Source organism: Leptidea sinapis, chromosome 26 (genome assembly GCF_905404315.1).
Source record: "Leptidea sinapis chromosome 26, ilLepSina1.1, whole genome shotgun sequence".
NCBI lineage: Eukaryota > Metazoa > Arthropoda > Insecta > Lepidoptera > Pieridae > Leptidea > Leptidea sinapis.
The window spans coordinates 8425365-8444377 of NC_066290.1; the positions used below are offsets into that span (position 1 = coordinate 8425365).

A 19013-nucleotide genomic window follows, 5' to 3' on the forward strand; every position below is an offset into this window, starting at 1 on the left:
CTTGTGATTCCTCTGGTTTTGCAAGAGAATGTGGGCGGCAGTGATCACTTAACACCAGGTGACCCGTACGCTCGTTTGTCCTCCTGTTTCATAAAAAAAACCTACAACCAATAATATCAATTAATACAAATATCTTATATCTAAATTATAACGTAATAATACCTTCGTAGCATTATACATCGTAGAAATATTACATACATACATACATAAAACCACGCCTCTTTCCCGTAGGGGTAGGCAGAGACCACTTCTTTCCTCTTGCTACGATCCTTACATACTTCTTTCGCTTCGTCCACTTTCATTATTCCTTTCATACATGCTCTCCGGTTTAGGGTACTCTTGACCTGGCCTTTTTTCAAGACGTCCCTGATTTGATCTTGAAATGTCCGCCTAGGTCTACCCCTTCCAACACTTTCATTCACACTGGCCTTATACACTTTCTTCGTCAATCGTTCTTCATTCATTCTCTCGACATGTCCAAACCATCTCAGCATACCTTTCTCAATTTTTGTCACAACATCTTCTTTCAGACCACAACGTTTTCTTATCTCACTATTTCTTATCCTGTCACTCAGTTTAACTCCTATCATACTTCTCAACGCTCTCATCTCAACTGCATTTATTCTGCTTTCATGTTTCTTCTGCCATACCCAACTTTCACTTCCGTACATCAGTGTTGGAACCAACACCCCCTGATGCACAGCCAAGCGAGCCTTATTAGACACCTTCTGACTGTTCATAAAGGAGTGCAAAGCTCCATTCACTATGTTTCCTTCATTCACTCTTCTTTCAATATCACTCTCATACTTTCCATCTCTTGTAAATTTAGAACCCAGATACACAAACTCATTCACCTGTTCAATTTTTTCATCTCCAATCACGATATTGCAGTCTGTCACTACCTCATCTCTTTCAGGCACCATCACTTTCGTCTTCTTTACATTCATCTTCATTCCCTTTCTACCAAAAGCTCCATTCATAGCAATAACCATCTTTTGCAACTCCTCGGCTGAAGATGCAAGTAATACTTGGTCATCAGCATAGAGAAAACATTTGACGAGTAACTCATTTATTCTCAAACCACTGTCATTCTCTTTTAAACCTGTCAAGCAATTGTTCATGAACAGATTAAACAGCCACGGTGACGTCCCTGTCTAACACCTTTTTCGATATTAAACCATTCAGTGTATGCTCCGTTTATCCTTACACAAGCACTAGAATCTCTATAAAGAGATTGAGATATGAGGACACTGCTCACACCGCTCGTGGACAATGCTGACCACAATTAATACCTCGCCTCTCTATCATAGGCCTTTTCTAGATCCACGAACGCGCAATAGACCTTTTTGTTTTTAGCCAAAAACTTTTCGGCTATGCATCAACGCAAGGAAAAGACCTGATCCGTACATCCCATTCCCTTTCTTAATCCCGCTTGTGCATCTCATACTGTTTCGTCTGTTTCATTCACAACTCTTTCAATCAACACTTTTGCATACAATTTACCGACGACGCTGAGAAGGCTTATACCGCGGTAATTTCTGCAGTCTTGTCGTGACCCATTTCCCTTATACAATGGCACGATAACAGCTTTGCACCAGTCTCCTGGTACTTGCCCATTTCGCCAGCACAAATTGAAGAGGCGGTACAGCTGGCTAGTCACTATGCCCTGACCAGCCCTCAGCATCTCGACGATAATCCTGTCATACCCTGCAGCTTTACCTAATTTCATACTTTTCAATGCTTTCACTATTTCATCCATGCTTATCTCACTTTCATCAACATATATATTAGTTTCAATAGAAGCTGCCGGATGTTGTTCATGCACTTCCTCTCTTTCAAACAAACTTTCAAAATACTCTTTCCATCTCTTTAGCACAGATTCTTCTCCTCTTATAATGTTCCCCTCTTGACTCCTGATTATACTGAGCTCCGAGGTAGACGTTTTTCCTCTGGCTGTTTTGATGGATTTCCAGAAGAACTTAATGTTTGACTGGAAATCTTCAGTGGGCCTCCTTTCAAAATCATCCTTTCGTTCTTCTTTCTTTCTAGACCCAACTTCTTTCGCTGCTGATTTCAATCTTTTATACTTCGTTCTTGCTTCCTTTATCTCGTCATCCGTTGCCTTTTGTACTTTTTGGTTAGCTTTTGTTGCTAACCAATCCAACCAAGCTTTCTTCTTTTCTTGCACCGCCATTTGTACCTCTTTATCCATCCACAAATTATAGTTCTTTCTTCCTTTCCTTCTTTTAGCCTCCCCGCATACCTCAACAGCAACATTCACGACCCCTTTCTTAAATGTCTCCCACAAATCTTCAATCACACCTATCTCTTCTATGCCTTTAAAACTTTCTTTCGGTTTCTCTACATACTCGTCTTTCCTTTCTTTTTCTTGTAGATTTTCCACTTTTACTCTGTCCAAAACACTCGTAGGCTCAGCTCGTCGGTGTCGCCATCGTTTAAAAAGGCCGCGCATTCGGGCTATGACCAGGAAGTGGTCTGTGTCGAGGCCTACACCGCGGTATGCCCGAGCATCTAGTACTTTCTTTCTCAGTCTTTCATCTACAATTACAAAATCAATCATACTTCTAGACTCACCCTCATCTCTTGTATACAAATGGATCTTTTTGTGGTTAAACATTGTGTTGGCCACGCAAAGATTCCATTCCAAGAATACTTCAAGCAGGCTTTTCCCATTTTTATTCACTCTCTCGTCCCCAAACGTACCCAGAACTCCTTCATACCCATCACGCATTACTCCAACCCACCCATTAAAATCCCCTAACATCACGATCTGTTCATTTTCTCCGCATTTATTCAAGACCTCTCTCATACTGTCCCAAAATTCCTCTCTCTCTTTTTTGGCTTTTAATGACCCACCTCCGCACAGATCCGTCGGTGCATAGACCCCAAGGATAAACAAGCGAGTGAGTCCGACTTTTAACCTAATCCAGAGGAGTCTTGGGCTAACACATTCATGCTTTATCACACATTCTACTATTCGAGCGGAAAGAATAACACCAACTCCTTGACAGCCTCGGCTGGTTTGGGGGACTCCGGACCAGTATGCCGTGTAGGGACCATGAACCGTGGTATCACATCCTTTCCTCTTCGTTTCATTCACGCACAGAATATCTATGGATCGTTCATCCATCATCTGACATACTTCATCTACCTTATCATCCACTCCTCCTCTTACATTCAACGTAGCAAAGCGGCTCTCCATGGGCCGCTTTCAGCCCCCGCGTGAAACGAGACGTGATGGGTGGCGAATCACATCGCCGCCATTTTGGTGAAATAACCTATTTTTATTAGTCTCCATTGCGTTCCCACGAATAGCAAGGGAAAGGTCTATCCACCCCAGCAGAGCCCCGCATGCCAGGGTAAGGCTAGCCTGATTCTGGGTCGCCCGGTCCCAGGGCAGTGTGGCACGCTAACGACTAGGCTTGCCCCTAGCCATGCATCCATCCGCGCGGCAGATGTTGGATTGGCGGAGAGGGTAGGAATAGGGAAAGGGAAAGATAGGTGGTGTGAAAGGGAGATTGGTAAGTTAAAGTGGGAAATAGGAAATGTAGGATATTACCGCCCAGGAGGGCAAGGATTAGGACAGTAATAGCTAGGGGAGCCGGGGTCGCATACCCGTATACTATACCACAACTTCCGGACAGGTAAGTTGGGATGAGTATCCCATGACTTTTAATAAATATTTAATTTAATTTATTTTAAGAAATATTAATCGTGCATATTAACTGTAATGAGCGTATGCTGAAAGATTGGTTCTTAAAAGAACATTTTATTTTATATACCGTAATATTAGCTCTTATAAGAACCATTTCATAATGCTGTACATCAAGTCATAGAATCATACAGATCACCAGTAGTCAACTCATCGAAGTACAAGCATCGTCACGTTCTCTCGAAGACCGCAGATATACTCACGTGATCAGTCATATGCTCCGCGTTACACAACCTCACAGCAAGGCCGAGCGTACTCTACTAATGCGTCGTGGGGTCGATCACTATTCATTCAATTTTAATCAATGAGCGACAGAGTGAATGCTCATTGACATCGGATGATCGAGGATCGACGCGAGCTTACACAAGCGCTAGCTCGCTGGCCGGTTTACTGAGATAGCATTAGTTTTAGAGCGAGATAGAACACATAATATTATTCTCAATTCTTATTGAATGAAACGTTTAACTATTGGTCAAAATGTAAGCTTTAGTATTGGTGTGTATTTTCTAAACTTGTAAATATTTTTTAAGTAACAATTGTAATTGGTTAACTAGTTTTAAGGATTTTGTACATATATATTATGTAAGTGAAGTAAAATATATCTTCCACATATTTCTCACAGTCTTCATACTACTCAAGCAGTTGTTTTATTTAATCTCCAAACGCTCAGTCTCTAAAGGTCAATAGAAGAAAACAGACTGAGAATTAGCAATGCTTTAAGTTAGCAGACTATTATGAATAAGGGGGATAATATCAAAAAGGTATGGAGGCACAGTAAAGGAGAATCCTCTATGTACATAATTATGAAAAAGTGTCCGTCAAAATGCACCAATGGCATCAGGGTAGATTTTAAAAGAAGCGCGAAATATAAATAATACTCATCACTCTAGGTGCACGTTTCCCTATAATAAATATTTAATACTTTATTTTGTACAACGTAAGTTGTTGAAATTTTCAATAATTAACTATTTTAGTCCACAATAATATTCCATAAGTATAAGCTGGACACTATTTCAATTTTGAGATGATTCTCTTTGCCTTTACCTTCCATACTAAAGTCTAAAAGGGGCACGCGGTGACTACTTCTATAGTAATAATCTATATATATATATATATATAATCTTAAGGTAAAATAATACGCAAGACAAAAGTCTCATTACCAGGCCATAAAAACTAATAAAAAAAATGTCAAGTTAAGTTGATGTGTTTAAATTCTCTTTGGTTGATATTTTACAACAAAGAGTATAATAATAATAGGGAAAAGAGAGCCCTCTCCACGAGCTCAAGAAAGTTAGCCCCCCAGATTTTTTTTCATTACATCGTTAGTTCGCCATTTGTTCTTGATTGTTCTCTATAAACATTTGTTTGTTCTCGATTTTTTTTTTAAATTTGCAATTCATTAAAATTTGTTAGGTTAGGTTATGTTAAAACAGTTTAAACAACGAGTGCCAGAACCAAATAGTAGGCGTTTCCCCCCATTTTTAATTAATTGTTTTTAAATAAACAACAAAAGAACAAACAATTATTTATAGCGAACAATTAAGAACAAACTACGAACTAACGATATGCGATATTGAAAATTCAAAAATAGAAAAAAAATTTTTTTTGGGGGGGCTAAGTTTGATGAGCCCTCTCTACGCATTATGAGCTGTCTGTTTGAAAACTAGCGCCATCTAGAGATTGGCCCTGAAAATAACTATATATAAGCTCGAAATAATAAAACTCATTTTTAATGTTGTTACGCAATTAAATAACTAACTCTACTTTTTAATGTAGGTTTTGTAATTTTGGTTATAATAAATGTTGAAATTGCGCGTAGGGTTAGTTATTTAATTTTGTCACAACATTTTATGACCAGTAGGCAGTGACACAACTAAAGAAAAGTTGAAAGGTTTTATAGCGAGTGACAGCTGACAAAGCTTTAATTTTCGGGCCAACTAACAGATGGCACTACAGTCTTCCGAAAACGTCACTGTTGTCTGTCCCACCCCTGTTTTACAATAACAATAAATAATCTTAGTCGTAGTCTATAAAATTTATTTTTTAATATTTACCACTATTAGATAGCGTTATAGACTAGTATATACTTACGATTAAGAACCTACTGATATAGAACTATTACAATATACAAGTTTTCAAAAAGTAGGAATCACGGTGATATTAAATTGCTATATGAAAACAGGACATTCAAGACTATTCTCTTAAAAGAAATAACGAAGTTGAACTTAGTTGATTGGACATATTACATTTTCCTTTTAACCCACTTATGTAAATAATTACAATAATGATCGAACTTTCGGCCAAGTTGACTACTGGGACTGTGTATTTAGCTGGTGAAGCTTTAGAATGTTGTGTTACATTTAGTCATCAGCCACAGCCTGAACATAGAGATTCACAGAGCCACAGGTGATACTTTTAAGTAGAACATCAAATTATACAAATATCATGTATTATAACTGAATATTAAATATCTCCTATCCTCCTCTATTATTATCAGGCATTTATAGAAAAACATTAATCCATTACAAATTATATACTCTGCTGGATGTGGTTACTACACCACTAGGGTTTTACATTTGAATGGTTTGTCAGATTTATTATACACCAGTAGTCATTGAAGCTGCTTGATACACATACCATTTTGCCAACATGTCAGATGCTGATTTGGTTATTTTACCAATATTTTTCATTTTCAGTGATATTTTGGAAAATTTGGCATGGGCCTCTGCACAAATACATTGTTTCTTTTCCACATCAAAGAATAGTGGAGAGAAGTCATCAACAGTTGAAAAGACCACATCACTAGAAGTAACATCATGTGATCTTGGAGATGTAGTTTTTAATACAAAACCAAAAATATTGTTTTGTGACCTGACAATACCATTAGGAGAAACAAAGAGATGTATGCATATTTTTTTATTTGATTATTTTCTTTGATTTAATCAACATGTAGGATTTCATAATCCTACATGTTGATTAAATCAAAGCCCTTCTTGTGGATCATCAGATGGCTGGCAAGCTCATTATTCTCGTTTAAAAAAACTTGTTTTAAACAAATATTTTGTGGACTCAACTGCCAACAGTCAGTATTTCCAATATGATATTATATGATTTAGGAACCTTCCAGGTAAGAGTTTACTTTCTTATAAAAGAGTTGAAATGGATAAGATTCCTCTTCAAGATATCTGGTATTGCAGATTACTTTGGGCAGTATACCACCAACTGGGTGATGTGCCTGATTGCCAATGTAAAAGAAATGCAAATTCGACTTCGACTTGTGTGCCAGATTTTGGCGAGACAACATGTCCTGAGGATGCCTCGTGTAGAGGCGAAACACGTGTCGAATTGTTCTAAAAACTTGGCAGAATTAACACAAAATAAAACTTAAATCATTTGTATAATTATGGATTTCCGCAAAGTAACGCCTAATTCAATAAATTTTCTTAAATTCGACTTCATTCACATGCAAGCCTGGAAAGTTATAATGAGGGTTCAATCACACTGAAGGCGTTGAGATACTTACACATTTGTATAACAAGTGGCTTGGACATAAAACCATAATATATTGTTTTACCAAAAACCTGATTAGAATTATTGACAATATAACATGCCCTTGTAACATGATTATGTTGATGATGTCTTATGTCCTATATTTCACTTTTATTTTTCATTATAATATACTAGCTGACCCGACAGACATTGTTCTGTTCATAATAAATAAAAAATTTGGAAAATCCGTTCTTAGCTGACTTCTACTCGGTGAAAAGAATATTCCTACCAAATTTCAAGTCTTTAGCTCTAACGGTTCCAGAGATATCGTGATGAGTGATGACATAAGATCACCTGATGGTATCTGATCATCCACTCCATACTCTTTTGTAACACCTGAGATATTACAAGAGGTTGCCAACCTTATAAGGTCTAGAATAAATGTACCTACATACTACGTCTATATTTTTCAATTAAGGTAATTGTGTGAAACACAAATATAATTGGATAAGCAGCTGTGGTTATTTTTAAGATAAGAGGCTTTATAAAAGTAATGTATAAAATGAAGAACACTAATGTTATGGTTAAGCTCATCACTTATATAGACTGTATCTCATATAGTATTTTCCTGTCCTAAACTTCTTCATCCCCTTTATGACATTCTTCCACCGAAATTTCCCCGTCCAGTAAACATTGAATGTTTGTTAACGTCTGTGTTTAGTCTATATTGTAATTTTTTATGTAAATATGTGAAATATAATAATATTAATCTGTAAATATGTAATGTAGAGTGTATTTTGTATAATATTGTGTTGTACCAGGCTAGAAAGTTAGAAACTAACCATATAAAATATCACTATACTAAAAAAACCTGCCACTTATAAATTATCCAAATTAAATTCATTCCATTCATAACGTGTCTCTTCAATTCCACTCGACATTGGCGAAATAATTCGCGCCTGACTGGTGCAGCCACACGCCATATCTCAAAAATTTAATTGAATTGAAAATTCTTACATAGTTTAATTTTGTAAGAAATTTATTAGTATTTGATTAATTATTGTTATTATACAGAACTATATATTATTCTATTCCAGTTTGGTATCGAGAGTCATTACCAATCGAAGCTCCTCCATCATACAGAGGTAAATATGTCAAATACTCCTACAAAGTGACAATAGCAACACAAAGAGTGGGTTCTCACATAAAGATGGCAAGAATACCCTTTAGAATTTTACCAATCAGCCCAATAATGAACATGCAAGACCTTGCTGCACTGTGTGGTAATGAGACAACTGATGAGTTGCAACCCACTAATCCTTTTTCCGAGGAGAGAAAAGTTGAAACACCATTGACCATGGCATTACAAGTTTTGCAGGTTTGTCTTAATATTTTGTAACTATCCTATGACCTAAACCTAAAGAGGAGGCGATTTAGATCACCTGGTGGTAAGTGATTACCATATCTTGCAACTTTAGAAGTATCACAGGAGTATTATTACTCCTTTAGGATTGTATTGTCCTTTAGGACTAACCAAGGATTTTCTCTCCACAGTTCAGTTTTACTTCCCATACCCTCAATATTCTATTACCTATCATAAAAGAATGTGATAACTTAAATGTGTAAATCTGGAGATTAGGTGACTGAGCCAGGAGAAGATCAACACACACAATCCTCATCCAATCACCTCATTGAACCTCGAAGACGTGTACCTAATAACTTCAAGCTTTTGTAAGCTAACAAGGCAACTGTTATTTTAGCATGAAAAATGGAGTATTTCTACTATCACTCGTCATTGAGACTCACCGGTGAGCCTTCTGTTACTGAACCATTCAAACCATGGGGGTCACCAGTGAGCCGTGTGTGAGTTTCATCGAATAATACTCCCACAAGCCACATGTCTCCCTGTAGCCCAACCGGACGGCGTGGTTTTCAATCCGATAAAAGTTTGTGTGTTTTTTTAAGGTATTGATGTCTTATTCCTAACAATTGCAGTAGACTCGTCACTTATTACATATTATGATAAACCTCACTAGTTATGGCGCCTTTCACACCGATACACACTAGTACCAGCGACAAAGTTGATTCAGGACTCTCTCTTTAAAAATCATAAAAAGATTGTATGACAAATGGTGAATTGTCAGGGTCTAATAAAATGATAAGTTATTTTATTGAATTAGGCGTTACTTTGCGAAAATCCATAATTATACAAATGATTTAAGTTTTCGAGTCTCGTGCCAGGTTTTGGCGAGAGAACACGTCCTGAGGATGCCTCGTGTAGAGGCGAAACACGTGTCGAATTGTTTTAAAAACAAATATTGGCGGAATTAACACTAAACAAAACTTAAATCATTTGTATAAAATGATAAGTTACTTAGTAGATGTTTACCTTCTGTTTAATCCGAACATTTAGACTCTAGTCCGGATTTTGTCTGGCTCTGTAACTCGTCCGGATTTTATTTTTAATTACATGGAATTTTGTAATAAAACTACACATTAACTTATATCGAGTCTTTAATCTATACGAGAAACGAAATCTAAACGACTAAAAATATCGATAGTCCTTGCACACTACTGTTTGATGAATGAAAAAGGCGCCTGATGGCATTATGTGCAATACAACCTCCCCCAGGTGATAATTGATACGAGGGGCGGTCAAAAAGTTCGCGGAATGGCGGGGTTGGCGGGGGTGAGGTCGCTCCTCCAGGTAGCCGCTACTTGAGTAACTCATAATTACTATATATGCCAATTTCTAGCCTAATTGGGTCATTAGCTTTCGAGTTACAAACGAGTGAACAAGTAAATCGGGAACAAACTAGCCACTATGGAGAAAATTGAACATCGCGCCGTCGTAAAGTTCCTCACCAAACAAGGAAAAACGCCTCAAACTATTTTGCAAGAGATGTTAGCTGTTTACGGAGACTCTGCTCCTGGTAAAACCATGATTTACAAATGGCACGGCCTTTTCAAGCAAGGAAGGGAGTCAATTGAAGATGATCCTCGACCTGGACGGCCCATTGAGGCCACTACGCCGGAAATCATTGAAAAAGTTGAAAAACTTGTATTGGAAGACGGAAGGTTGAAGAAGAAACAACTTGCAGCATCAGTTGGAGTATCAGAAACCACAATTTTAAATATTCTTCATCAACATCTTGGCATGAGTAAAGTGTGTTCAAGGTGGGTCCCGAGAATGCTCACGCCGCTGCAAAAACGTGAGCGCGTCAACTGTTCCCGCGAGTATTTGGACCGCTGTGGAGAAGTTAGGGAAGAAATTATGGCCCGAATTGTAACCGGTGATGAAACTTGGGTTCACCACTATGAGCCTGAGTCAAAGCAGGAGTCGATGCAGTGGCACAAAAAAGGCACACCACCCCCAAAAAAATTTAAAGTGTCGCAATCGGCCGGAAAGATCATGGCGACTATTTTTTGGGATACTGAAGGTATTCTTTTGATCGATTATAAAGAACGTGGTGTTTCTATAACGGGAGAGTACTACGCTTCCCTATTGGACCGATTAAAAGAAGCTATTAAAGAAAAAAGAAGAGGAAAACTGACAAAAGGTGTACTCCTTTTGCACGACAACGCGCCCGTTCACACGAGTCATGTTGCGACGGCTGCCATTCATCGATGCGGTTTTGAACAACTACGCCATCCACCCTACAGTCCAGACCTGGCCCCTAGCGATTTTTATTTATTCCCAAAGATGAAGAAAGAGCTGCGTGGAAAAAAATTTAGAGACGATGATGAAGTCAAGTCGGCGATTTCGGCGTATTTTGACGCCCAAGACAAAACCTATTTTTTCGACGGTATTAATAAGTTATATGCCAGATCCCAAAAATGTATTCGTGTTAAGGGGGAATATATTGAAAAGGAAAAATAACATAATGTATCATTTCATCTTTTTTCCCAGTCATTCCGCGAACTTTTTGACCTCCCCTCGTATATTATAGTTAACTAGCTGACCCAGCAAACGTTGCCGATATTAAAATCGTGATACAAAAGTAACTGTTGATCGTAGATGGGTGAAAATTTGAAGTTGTATCTATTTTTTAATGCTGACTCATAATCAAACAAATTTAAAAAAAAAGTCAAAAAAATAAAAAAATATATTTCGTGTGGACCACCCTTAACATTTAGGGGTACGAAAAATAGATGTTGGCCTATTCTCAGACCTACTCAATTTGCTCACAAAATTTCATGAGAATCGGTCAAGCCGTTTCGGAGGAGTACGGGAACGAACATTGTGACACGAGAATTTTATATATAAGATTTTAAACTAATTCTAGAATCTCACGGCGAGAAGGAGTCCAAATTCGTATATGATAACGAACACTAGAGGCAAGGTTGGAAGATTCTGCTTGTTTAAGTCTGCATATAAACTTGGCGAGGACATTGTTGGTACCTTTGATTTCTCTGTTGGGACTGTAACTTGTATGCAGGTATTGTTTGAAATAATTATCTATATAATATAATAGATTTACAACTATGTATTGTCTCATCATTATATCTCCGGAACCTTAAAGCCCAGACACTTGAAATTTGGTAGAAATATTCCTTTTTCGTGAGGTAGATGTCAGCTAAGAACGAAATTTATTAGTTTTTTTTTAATTAGAAACAGAACAATGTGTGTCAAGTCAGTTAGTCTTAAATATCCTGAAAGACCGCTTTTGAAATTCTTGCCATTATTTTTAACTAAAATCAAGTTGCACTAAACATTTTAAGTAAAGAGAAATATAAATATATTTATTTATCACACGGTGACAATAACATAAAATATTGCAACAACACTTGGTAAACGTCATGGAGTAGCTTCAGTTCGTAAAGGGGCTATGACATGGAGAGAAGAACTTATAAGAAACTCCTAGTATTTTTAATAGGAATGGTGATTCTTTATAACTTGAGGTGCTCTTCTTACAAAATTGTCTCCTCTTTAAGGATTCCCTCTATAAAATAATATTATAAACATATATTATACTTGCATACATCTATATAAATAAAATGAGGTTTTCATGTGCGCGGATCACATCGGAAAAATTACTGGATAGATTTCAATTAATTATTCTACATTTTTGGCGCTTATCTAAAAAATGTAATATCTTCATTTATTATAAAGCTAATAATTTATTTTATATATTTAAAAACAACGGTTTTTATAAGCACCTGTGTTCAGTCATGTGTGTATGCGGACGAATTCGCGGGTATCGGACAATGATATTATAGTTTAAAAAGAGGTAGATATGTCACTAGAGCGCCGAAAATCAATCGCCTAAATGGAGTCAATTTGTTCCTATGGTCATAGTCGCTCTCTCGATTCGAAAACGGTACGCACGCGTTTGATGTTGACAGAATTGCTTACAATTTTATATAGGTACACCATTAAAATGCCGTCTTATTAACATAGGAAGATGCAGTAATTACGAAAGTAAAAAGAAATCATAGATTTATATACCACAGTTACGAAATCATGAATTATAACATTTTATTTGATTTCATTAACAAAATAAATATGACGCCATGACATTGCCGATCGCCGCCAAGCCGACTCAAGCCGAATGCCGCAACGTGACTCGAGTCTCGAGTGCGGACATAGATTAACGTACAGAAATGGCGAAATATTGATGCTGTCTGTTTCGGGATGATCGAGGTAGTATATTTTAGGAAATGATGTAAAAAAACGTTGTTTTAATAATAAACAAGTGCGTATATAGGTAGCTGAACTATCAAACTGCAAATCAAGTTTTAGGGTAGATAGCGGACGCAGACAGTGAGTGCTATTTGCTTACGTGGGAGTTTTTTTCAGTAACACTGTCCCTTTCGGTATATCCATTGCTAACTGCAGAAAAATCAATGGACCAATTTCTTCTTCTCCCATTATCTTATTTTAATAAACTCTCAACAAAAAGACATTCATAAATAATATAAGATACAAAAAATAATAATTGTAAACTTTTTACAAATTTTACAAATAATTGATATCATCAATGTGGCTATCTACTATAATTAATATTAAATTATGTTTTAAATCAATGACACTTTATTTACCTAATTTCAATGAAGTTTTACTAGTTTAAAACTTTTACTACATGAACTCATGAATGAATCGTATTTTAGCCATAAATCACGGTGCACGATAAAAAATCATATCTGATGGATGATTCTGTATTTATCTATTCAAATACGAAGCAATTAGCAAATTAGATTTATTTCTTTTTCGCTTGCGATAGTTAAATTTACTATCCTTCTTTGACGTGTAATCGTAATGTAGTGTGCTATTGCAATGTTAAATTATTCATGTGTGTGTTAGTGTATCATTTATAAACACCGAATGTTGTCTTGGTAACCTATCTATACTTTTAAATATCATTTGTATCAGCTAGTAATGGATAGATTATAGGATTATATTCTATAAGTATATAATATAATCCTGCTCTTGTGAAAATTATGTACCCAAAATTGCAGATTATGTGAGAAAATTTTTCCTTCTTCAATCTTTATTGATATAAAAAAAATGTAAAGATATTCGAAGGGAGCAGCCTTTTTGTTAATTAGGCTGAGCTCTTTCTTTTTAATTGATCTGTTAATTATTCAAAACAGGTTTCAGTCTCACTGCAGCCTGAAGAAGTAGTAAAAAAGAAGATTCCAACAAAAACTAATAATATAGACACAAGCAGTAGATCTATGACAGTAGCTCGGTACCATGAAGTAACCCTTGGTCTTTCACATTCCGAGCTCATTCTACCAATACCTCTACACATCACACCAGCGTTTGACACCGAAGAAGGTAATTAATGGCACACTTTCACACATTACTTAACCAATTTTTTATTAGTATAACCCGTCGGTGGCTAACCCGCCACAAAACGCGTGGCGCGATGGCCGGTCTTATGCCGCCGCGCGTTACCGACGCCAAGTCAACGGGCTCGGGTTACACAATAAAATTTATTGCTTTTGAAGTGTTTCGGCTTGTTTATAAAAACGAACGTCAATGCTATTATTATTAAACAAGGTAGCGCTTTGTTAGATTACATAAACAATAGATACTGAGTAATTTAAACAAATTTCGTTTAAAGTCATGTCATGCATTTTTTATGATTTTTTTAGATTTACCTACAGATTACATTTCGATTATTACTAATGAATGTAGTAATTTTTTATAACTAAAACATACTTCAAAGTTACTAATTAGTCATAGAATAGTTACTAAAACATCATAGATAATACAAAAAAGAATTTTTAAATCGACTGCTACAGATAATTTTTACGGCTGACCGCATTTTGACGGCTTATCGTATTTTACACGGATAAGTTTTAAAATTAAATATTCTTACTTTTATAGGCTGTTAAATTACCTTTCTTGTGGTACCTATATCGTGTAGCTTGTCTTGTTGTGTGCCAAGCAGACGTACGACGTCTGGTAATAATAAAAGCAATAATATTTTTGAGGCAGTGGAGGATTTGCCCTAAGCCCCACCTAGGCCTGGGCCTAGAGCGGCAAGATTTTAGGGGCGAGCAAGCATGGCGAAAAATATTAGGCTACAGGTATTTTAGAAAAAATATACTTAAGGTATTTTACAGGGCAATAACCATAACCTTTTTCTCCTTTGTTTTTATGTATGTATTTATACACACATTATGCAAAATATACTACACCAATATGAATGCAGTTTTCATTGTTGTGTAGTTGAAGATCAGGTTAACTTAAAAGTATTTCATTCAAAGACTATTAACCTAAGCTTTGCCCTCACGCCCCGCGCGCTCGCAGACGCCACTCGCTCAGCTGTTTTGGCGCCAAGCCCGGCGCGGCCACTTGAGATGCTATAGCCACTTGTAGTTACATTAGCCGTGGTATCATTATGCGGTTTATGTTACAGATTACGAGATGAACAAGCTTGGTTTTTGTAAACAAAAAAAGTGATTTGTGATACATTCATGCTGTGATATCGCTGCTCTTTCAGAGTTGTATGAGAAATGAACACGAAAACCAATTTCGATGATTCTTTTTTTATTGGAAATGTTGTATTGTACTTCAAGGGTAGTTTGATGAGAGTTTGGTAATGTTCCGGCTCCGGGATCAATGACGTAGTAACAGAACTCTTTCTTTGGAGCAAACTAACTAAATTAGATCTAAAGGTAACATATATTACTTATGTTTAACACAAAATATATGATTTTCTTTTGATTTTCAGTGTCTCTCACTTGGCGATTACACTTTGAATTTGTGACGACTAATGAAAAGTTAATGCCAAATAAGGAAGAAAGTGATTGGAATGCTCCATTAAATGTACCAATAGAAACTATGGTATGGAATCTTCCTGTCAAAATATATTCCACACTACCTAAACAGATCACACAGTCTGCGGGAAATGATGCATACACTATGTTAATTAAATAAGTTACTATTATAAATAAAATATATTATAATGTTCTTAATACTTTATTCTTCAACAACTTCTTTGTCCCAATCCTTCATTTTCGCACCCATCATAAAATCGTCCCTAAAAAGAATTTCAGTTATAATTTAAACTTAAATCAGGGGCTTAAATCATATAGGCAATTAGCCAGTGCCTACCTCATTATGAACTTAAAGAAATATAGCACTAGTATTAAAGTCAATTTACTACCTACGGTAAGCAGTCTTCAGATTGCATATACGAAGCAAGCAGCTTTTCATACAACTTATGTCGTATTGTCGGAATAAAGCGATACTACAACTAATTAGATCCACAGTGTCTACCTTGCTAGAAAACCAATGCACGCTTCTGAGTATAATTCAATTATACCAATAGTATACTCATTCAAAAATTATTTATATGTACTTATATATTTTTATGTGTGTGCAATAAAGTTATTCTGAGTGTTCTTCCACCACCCTCCCTAAATCCCTTTGAACCCAGTACAAAAATAGTAGGCTGTCAATTCAAGTGTTTCTATGAGTCTGTTATACCTAGACCATTTTGAAAGTACACAGGTACTCCTGAAGAATATGTGAGTAATTGGGAGTATCAATCAATGGGAGCTACTTCCCAGTAGCCCCTCCACCCTCAACTGGAAGAAAGCCCAGTTGATTCTTAAATGTTGGTGAATTAACCTCAAAAATGGTTCTATGGAGGAAAGAGGAGACAGAGTGGTACACAATATAAAGTTGCTAATATCAAATCCTATTCTGTGTAGTTTCTCAAATTTCCTAATTGATGAAATATTTTATTATGGATACTAAACATAAAAAATACCTTAAAACATTCCATTTAGGCTGATCTTCACTTTTAAGCTCATCTTTTATCCCAGATGCATTTTCATCAACTATAATTGATTTTGACTGACCCATTAATGAATCTAAAAAGCTTCTTTTATCAAATTTCTTGAAAACTTTCTCTTTTCTGGTCTCTGACACTTCATTGCGTAGTTCCTTTTCGAAAGTCTTTTGTTGATTCCTCACAGCATTGAATAATTGAACCACACCTTTAGTTGCAATTTTTGATAATAACCTCTCTCTATCCTTTTCAAGTATATTGGGTTTTATTCTTGCTGATGATTTTTCATGCCTCTATAAATAAAATACAAATTAAGTTAATTAAAAGAACAATCTCCCAGTTCCCATCATGTTTAAGATGAGCTAACCACTTAATTCATGAATTTTCAACAAATGAAAATAATATAATAACCAAAAACAAATATAAACTTATTAAGACATACAACGCTGCAAGTTTGGGTTTCTAAGATGTCTGGTTTGGAGAGGTATATATACTTATAGAATAGAACATTATAATAAATTGGGACTTTTTTATTTTTTATAAGTTACTTTACTAACTGTACTACTGAGAATGAAGTAAATCACCACAGGGCTGTTTAAAGAATAAATTTAATACAAAAATAAGAAGAGGAGTTTCTTGCTCCAGTTCTACTCAAGTTGGGTATATCTCTTTCAATGAGAGATAAATTCTGACTTTAATGACAATTATGCCATTATTCATTAAATGAATACTACTACTAAATAGTGTAAAATGAAGTTAAGGAAGATGTAGTAATAGTAATTGAGTAGGGAATTACATCTGATTATGTAGGAAGGATGGAAGAAAATAGTTTTATGGCACAATTTAACAGAGGAAATGTTGATTGAGAGGGTTAGTAAATACTAACCCTTGATTCAACTGAGAATGACATTATATTTTCAGAATGGGGATGTACTGATAAGGAGTTTGTTCAAAAGTAGCGAGATTAAGAGGGACTTAGTCTGCTATATAAAGTTTGGGAGTTGTTATTGTATGTTTATATTATCTGTTGAATATTTGTATTATTTTAAGATAACAGGAAGCTAATGTTACTCCTAACAACAAAGCCATAATTTAACCTTTTTCTTAGCAGGTGGTTGCTCTGCTTCATTTGAATCAACCGTACTTATATCTGGTTTAGTTTCAGCAACAGATTCTCCAACAACTTCAAATGATGGCTTCTCTTCTTTTGCCTTTTTTATTATTTCTGAATGTTTTTTAGCTCTTGATAGCACTAGAGTTTTTTTATTTTTTGGTTTATTTGAACTAAGTATTTTCGCCAGTGAGTCAGCCCAACCTTCATTTTTTATTAATGTTTCATCATCATTTTCACTGCCGCTTTCTTTGTTTTCTTTAGATACATCATCACTATCATTTATTTCGTCTGCAGAAGAAAGATCAGAGTCTGTAAATATATATAATATTAAAACATAATATCCTTTAGTTTTGATTTGCACGATAATTATAATTGTACCTACCTGAATCCAAATCGTTTGCCATAGTTTTACTAACAGTAACAACCATTTTAAACTATGTTTTACAGATAATAGTGGGTTAATTTAAGTTTATTGTATTACTTGGCTACTAATTAGTTATTATACACTGTTAACCCAACTTACGGCACTATATTTATTTTCAATTTGTTTTACTATTACTTTTGTGAATTATGTTATTATGGGTTTTGGCTTCATCTTTACAGCTCTCGCACATGTTTATGACATTGACATTTGACAAATGCCAAATGATAATGAAGATTTGACGAGGAAAATAATTGTAATATAAAGTATAGAGTATAGACTGTAATGGTTATAAGGACGTTGGGTGTTTTAATGTTGGCAATAAGCTGTTTCAGAATCATTAGTAGAGCATGGGTGTAGATAAATTAGCTTTTGTAGATACCACGCGTAAGTCGAATAGTGTTGTAACTACTTTTTAAGGACTTTTTTCAGAGCTTTCAAGCATTCAATGTTCTTATTATTACACAACCGAATTTCTAGTATTAAAAATAGCTTATTTTTGCTCTTGGCGATGATGATTGAAATGATTATATTGTTAGGTTCTCACACTTGCTCACTTGAACACGCTCCCTGTTTGGGTAACCCGCAACACGTGAACGCTCCGTCTTCTAAAGAGCTGTTAGACCTGCCTGCCGCTGAATTCCACTTTCACATGACACGCCACAAATCAGCATTGATCACCATCTGAATTTGTCGCGGTCCTCTAGAGTGCCGTTTTCAAGGAAATTTCTTCTCCATATAATGAAGCCGTAGAATGCTTTTTCCAGGATAATAAAACATAGATACCTTAAAAAAAAGTGCGTACACCTCTTTAAATGGCCGGCAACGCTTTTGTAATTCCTCTTATGTTGCAAAAGAATGTGGGTGGTGGCACATAACATCAGGTGATCCGTAGGCTTGTTTGTCCTCCTCTTCCAAAAATGAGGAAGCTTTCAAAACTTTATCACAGCAAAGACATTATAGTTAGTCCACGTTGTTCCAATATTACCAACTAGGTACCAACAA

General features: G+C 35.8%; 2 protein-coding genes across 2 annotated transcripts; one reads left to right on the forward strand and one right to left on the reverse strand.

Annotated features, from left to right (window-relative positions):
• Nucleotides 1-5724: 5724 nt before the first annotated feature.
• On the forward strand, nt 5725-15652 carry LOC126972354 (RAB6A-GEF complex partner protein 2). The gene is made up of 6 exons (XM_050819042.1): nt 5725-6139; nt 6430-6635; nt 8320-8600; nt 11509-11661; nt 13817-14003; nt 15409-15652. The coding sequence occupies exons 1-6, from the start codon at nt 6018-6020 to the stop codon at nt 15612-15614; spliced, it is 1155 nt and encodes a 384-aa protein (XP_050674999.1). The 5' UTR covers nt 5725-6017; the 3' UTR covers nt 15615-15652.
• LOC126972366 (RRP15-like protein) lies at nt 15638-18212 on the reverse strand. The gene is made up of 4 exons (XM_050819064.1): nt 17970-18212; nt 17571-17896; nt 16453-16766; nt 15638-15717 (listed from the first exon to the last, which is right to left on the reverse strand). Exons 1-4 carry the CDS (start codon nt 18013-18015, stop codon nt 15657-15659), a joined length of 747 nt encoding a protein of 248 aa, XP_050675021.1. The 5' UTR covers nt 18016-18212; the 3' UTR covers nt 15638-15656.
• Nucleotides 18213-19013: the final 801 nt, after the last annotated feature.

What these genes read in the sequence shown, in the direction of transcription:
- LOC126972354 (XM_050819042.1), top strand. Translation starts at nt 6,018, where the DNA reads ATGATCGAACTTTCGGCCAAGTTGACTACTGGGACTGTGTATTTAGCT. An exon ending in AGAGATTCACAGAGCCACAG is followed by an intron (nt 6,140 to 6,429) that starts GTGATACTTTTA and finishes TTTCATTTTCAG; the next exon opens with TGATATTTTGGAAAATTTGG. An exon ending in TGGCATTACAAGTTTTGCAG is followed by an intron (nt 8,601 to 11,508) that starts GTTTGTCTTAAT and finishes AACTAATTCTAG; the next exon opens with AATCTCACGGCGAGAAGGAG.
- LOC126972366 (XM_050819064.1), bottom strand. Translation starts at nt 18,015, where the DNA reads ATGGTTGTTACTGTTAGTAAAACTATGGCAAACGATTTGGATTCAG. An exon ending in GGCAAACGATTTGGATTCAG is followed by an intron (nt 17,897 to 17,969) that starts GTAGGTACAATT and finishes ATATATTTACAG; the next exon opens with ACTCTGATCTTTCTTCTGCA. An exon ending in AACCACCTGCTAAGAAAAAG is followed by an intron (nt 16,767 to 17,570) that starts GTTAAATTATGG and finishes TTTTATTTATAG; the next exon opens with AGGCATGAAAAATCATCAGC.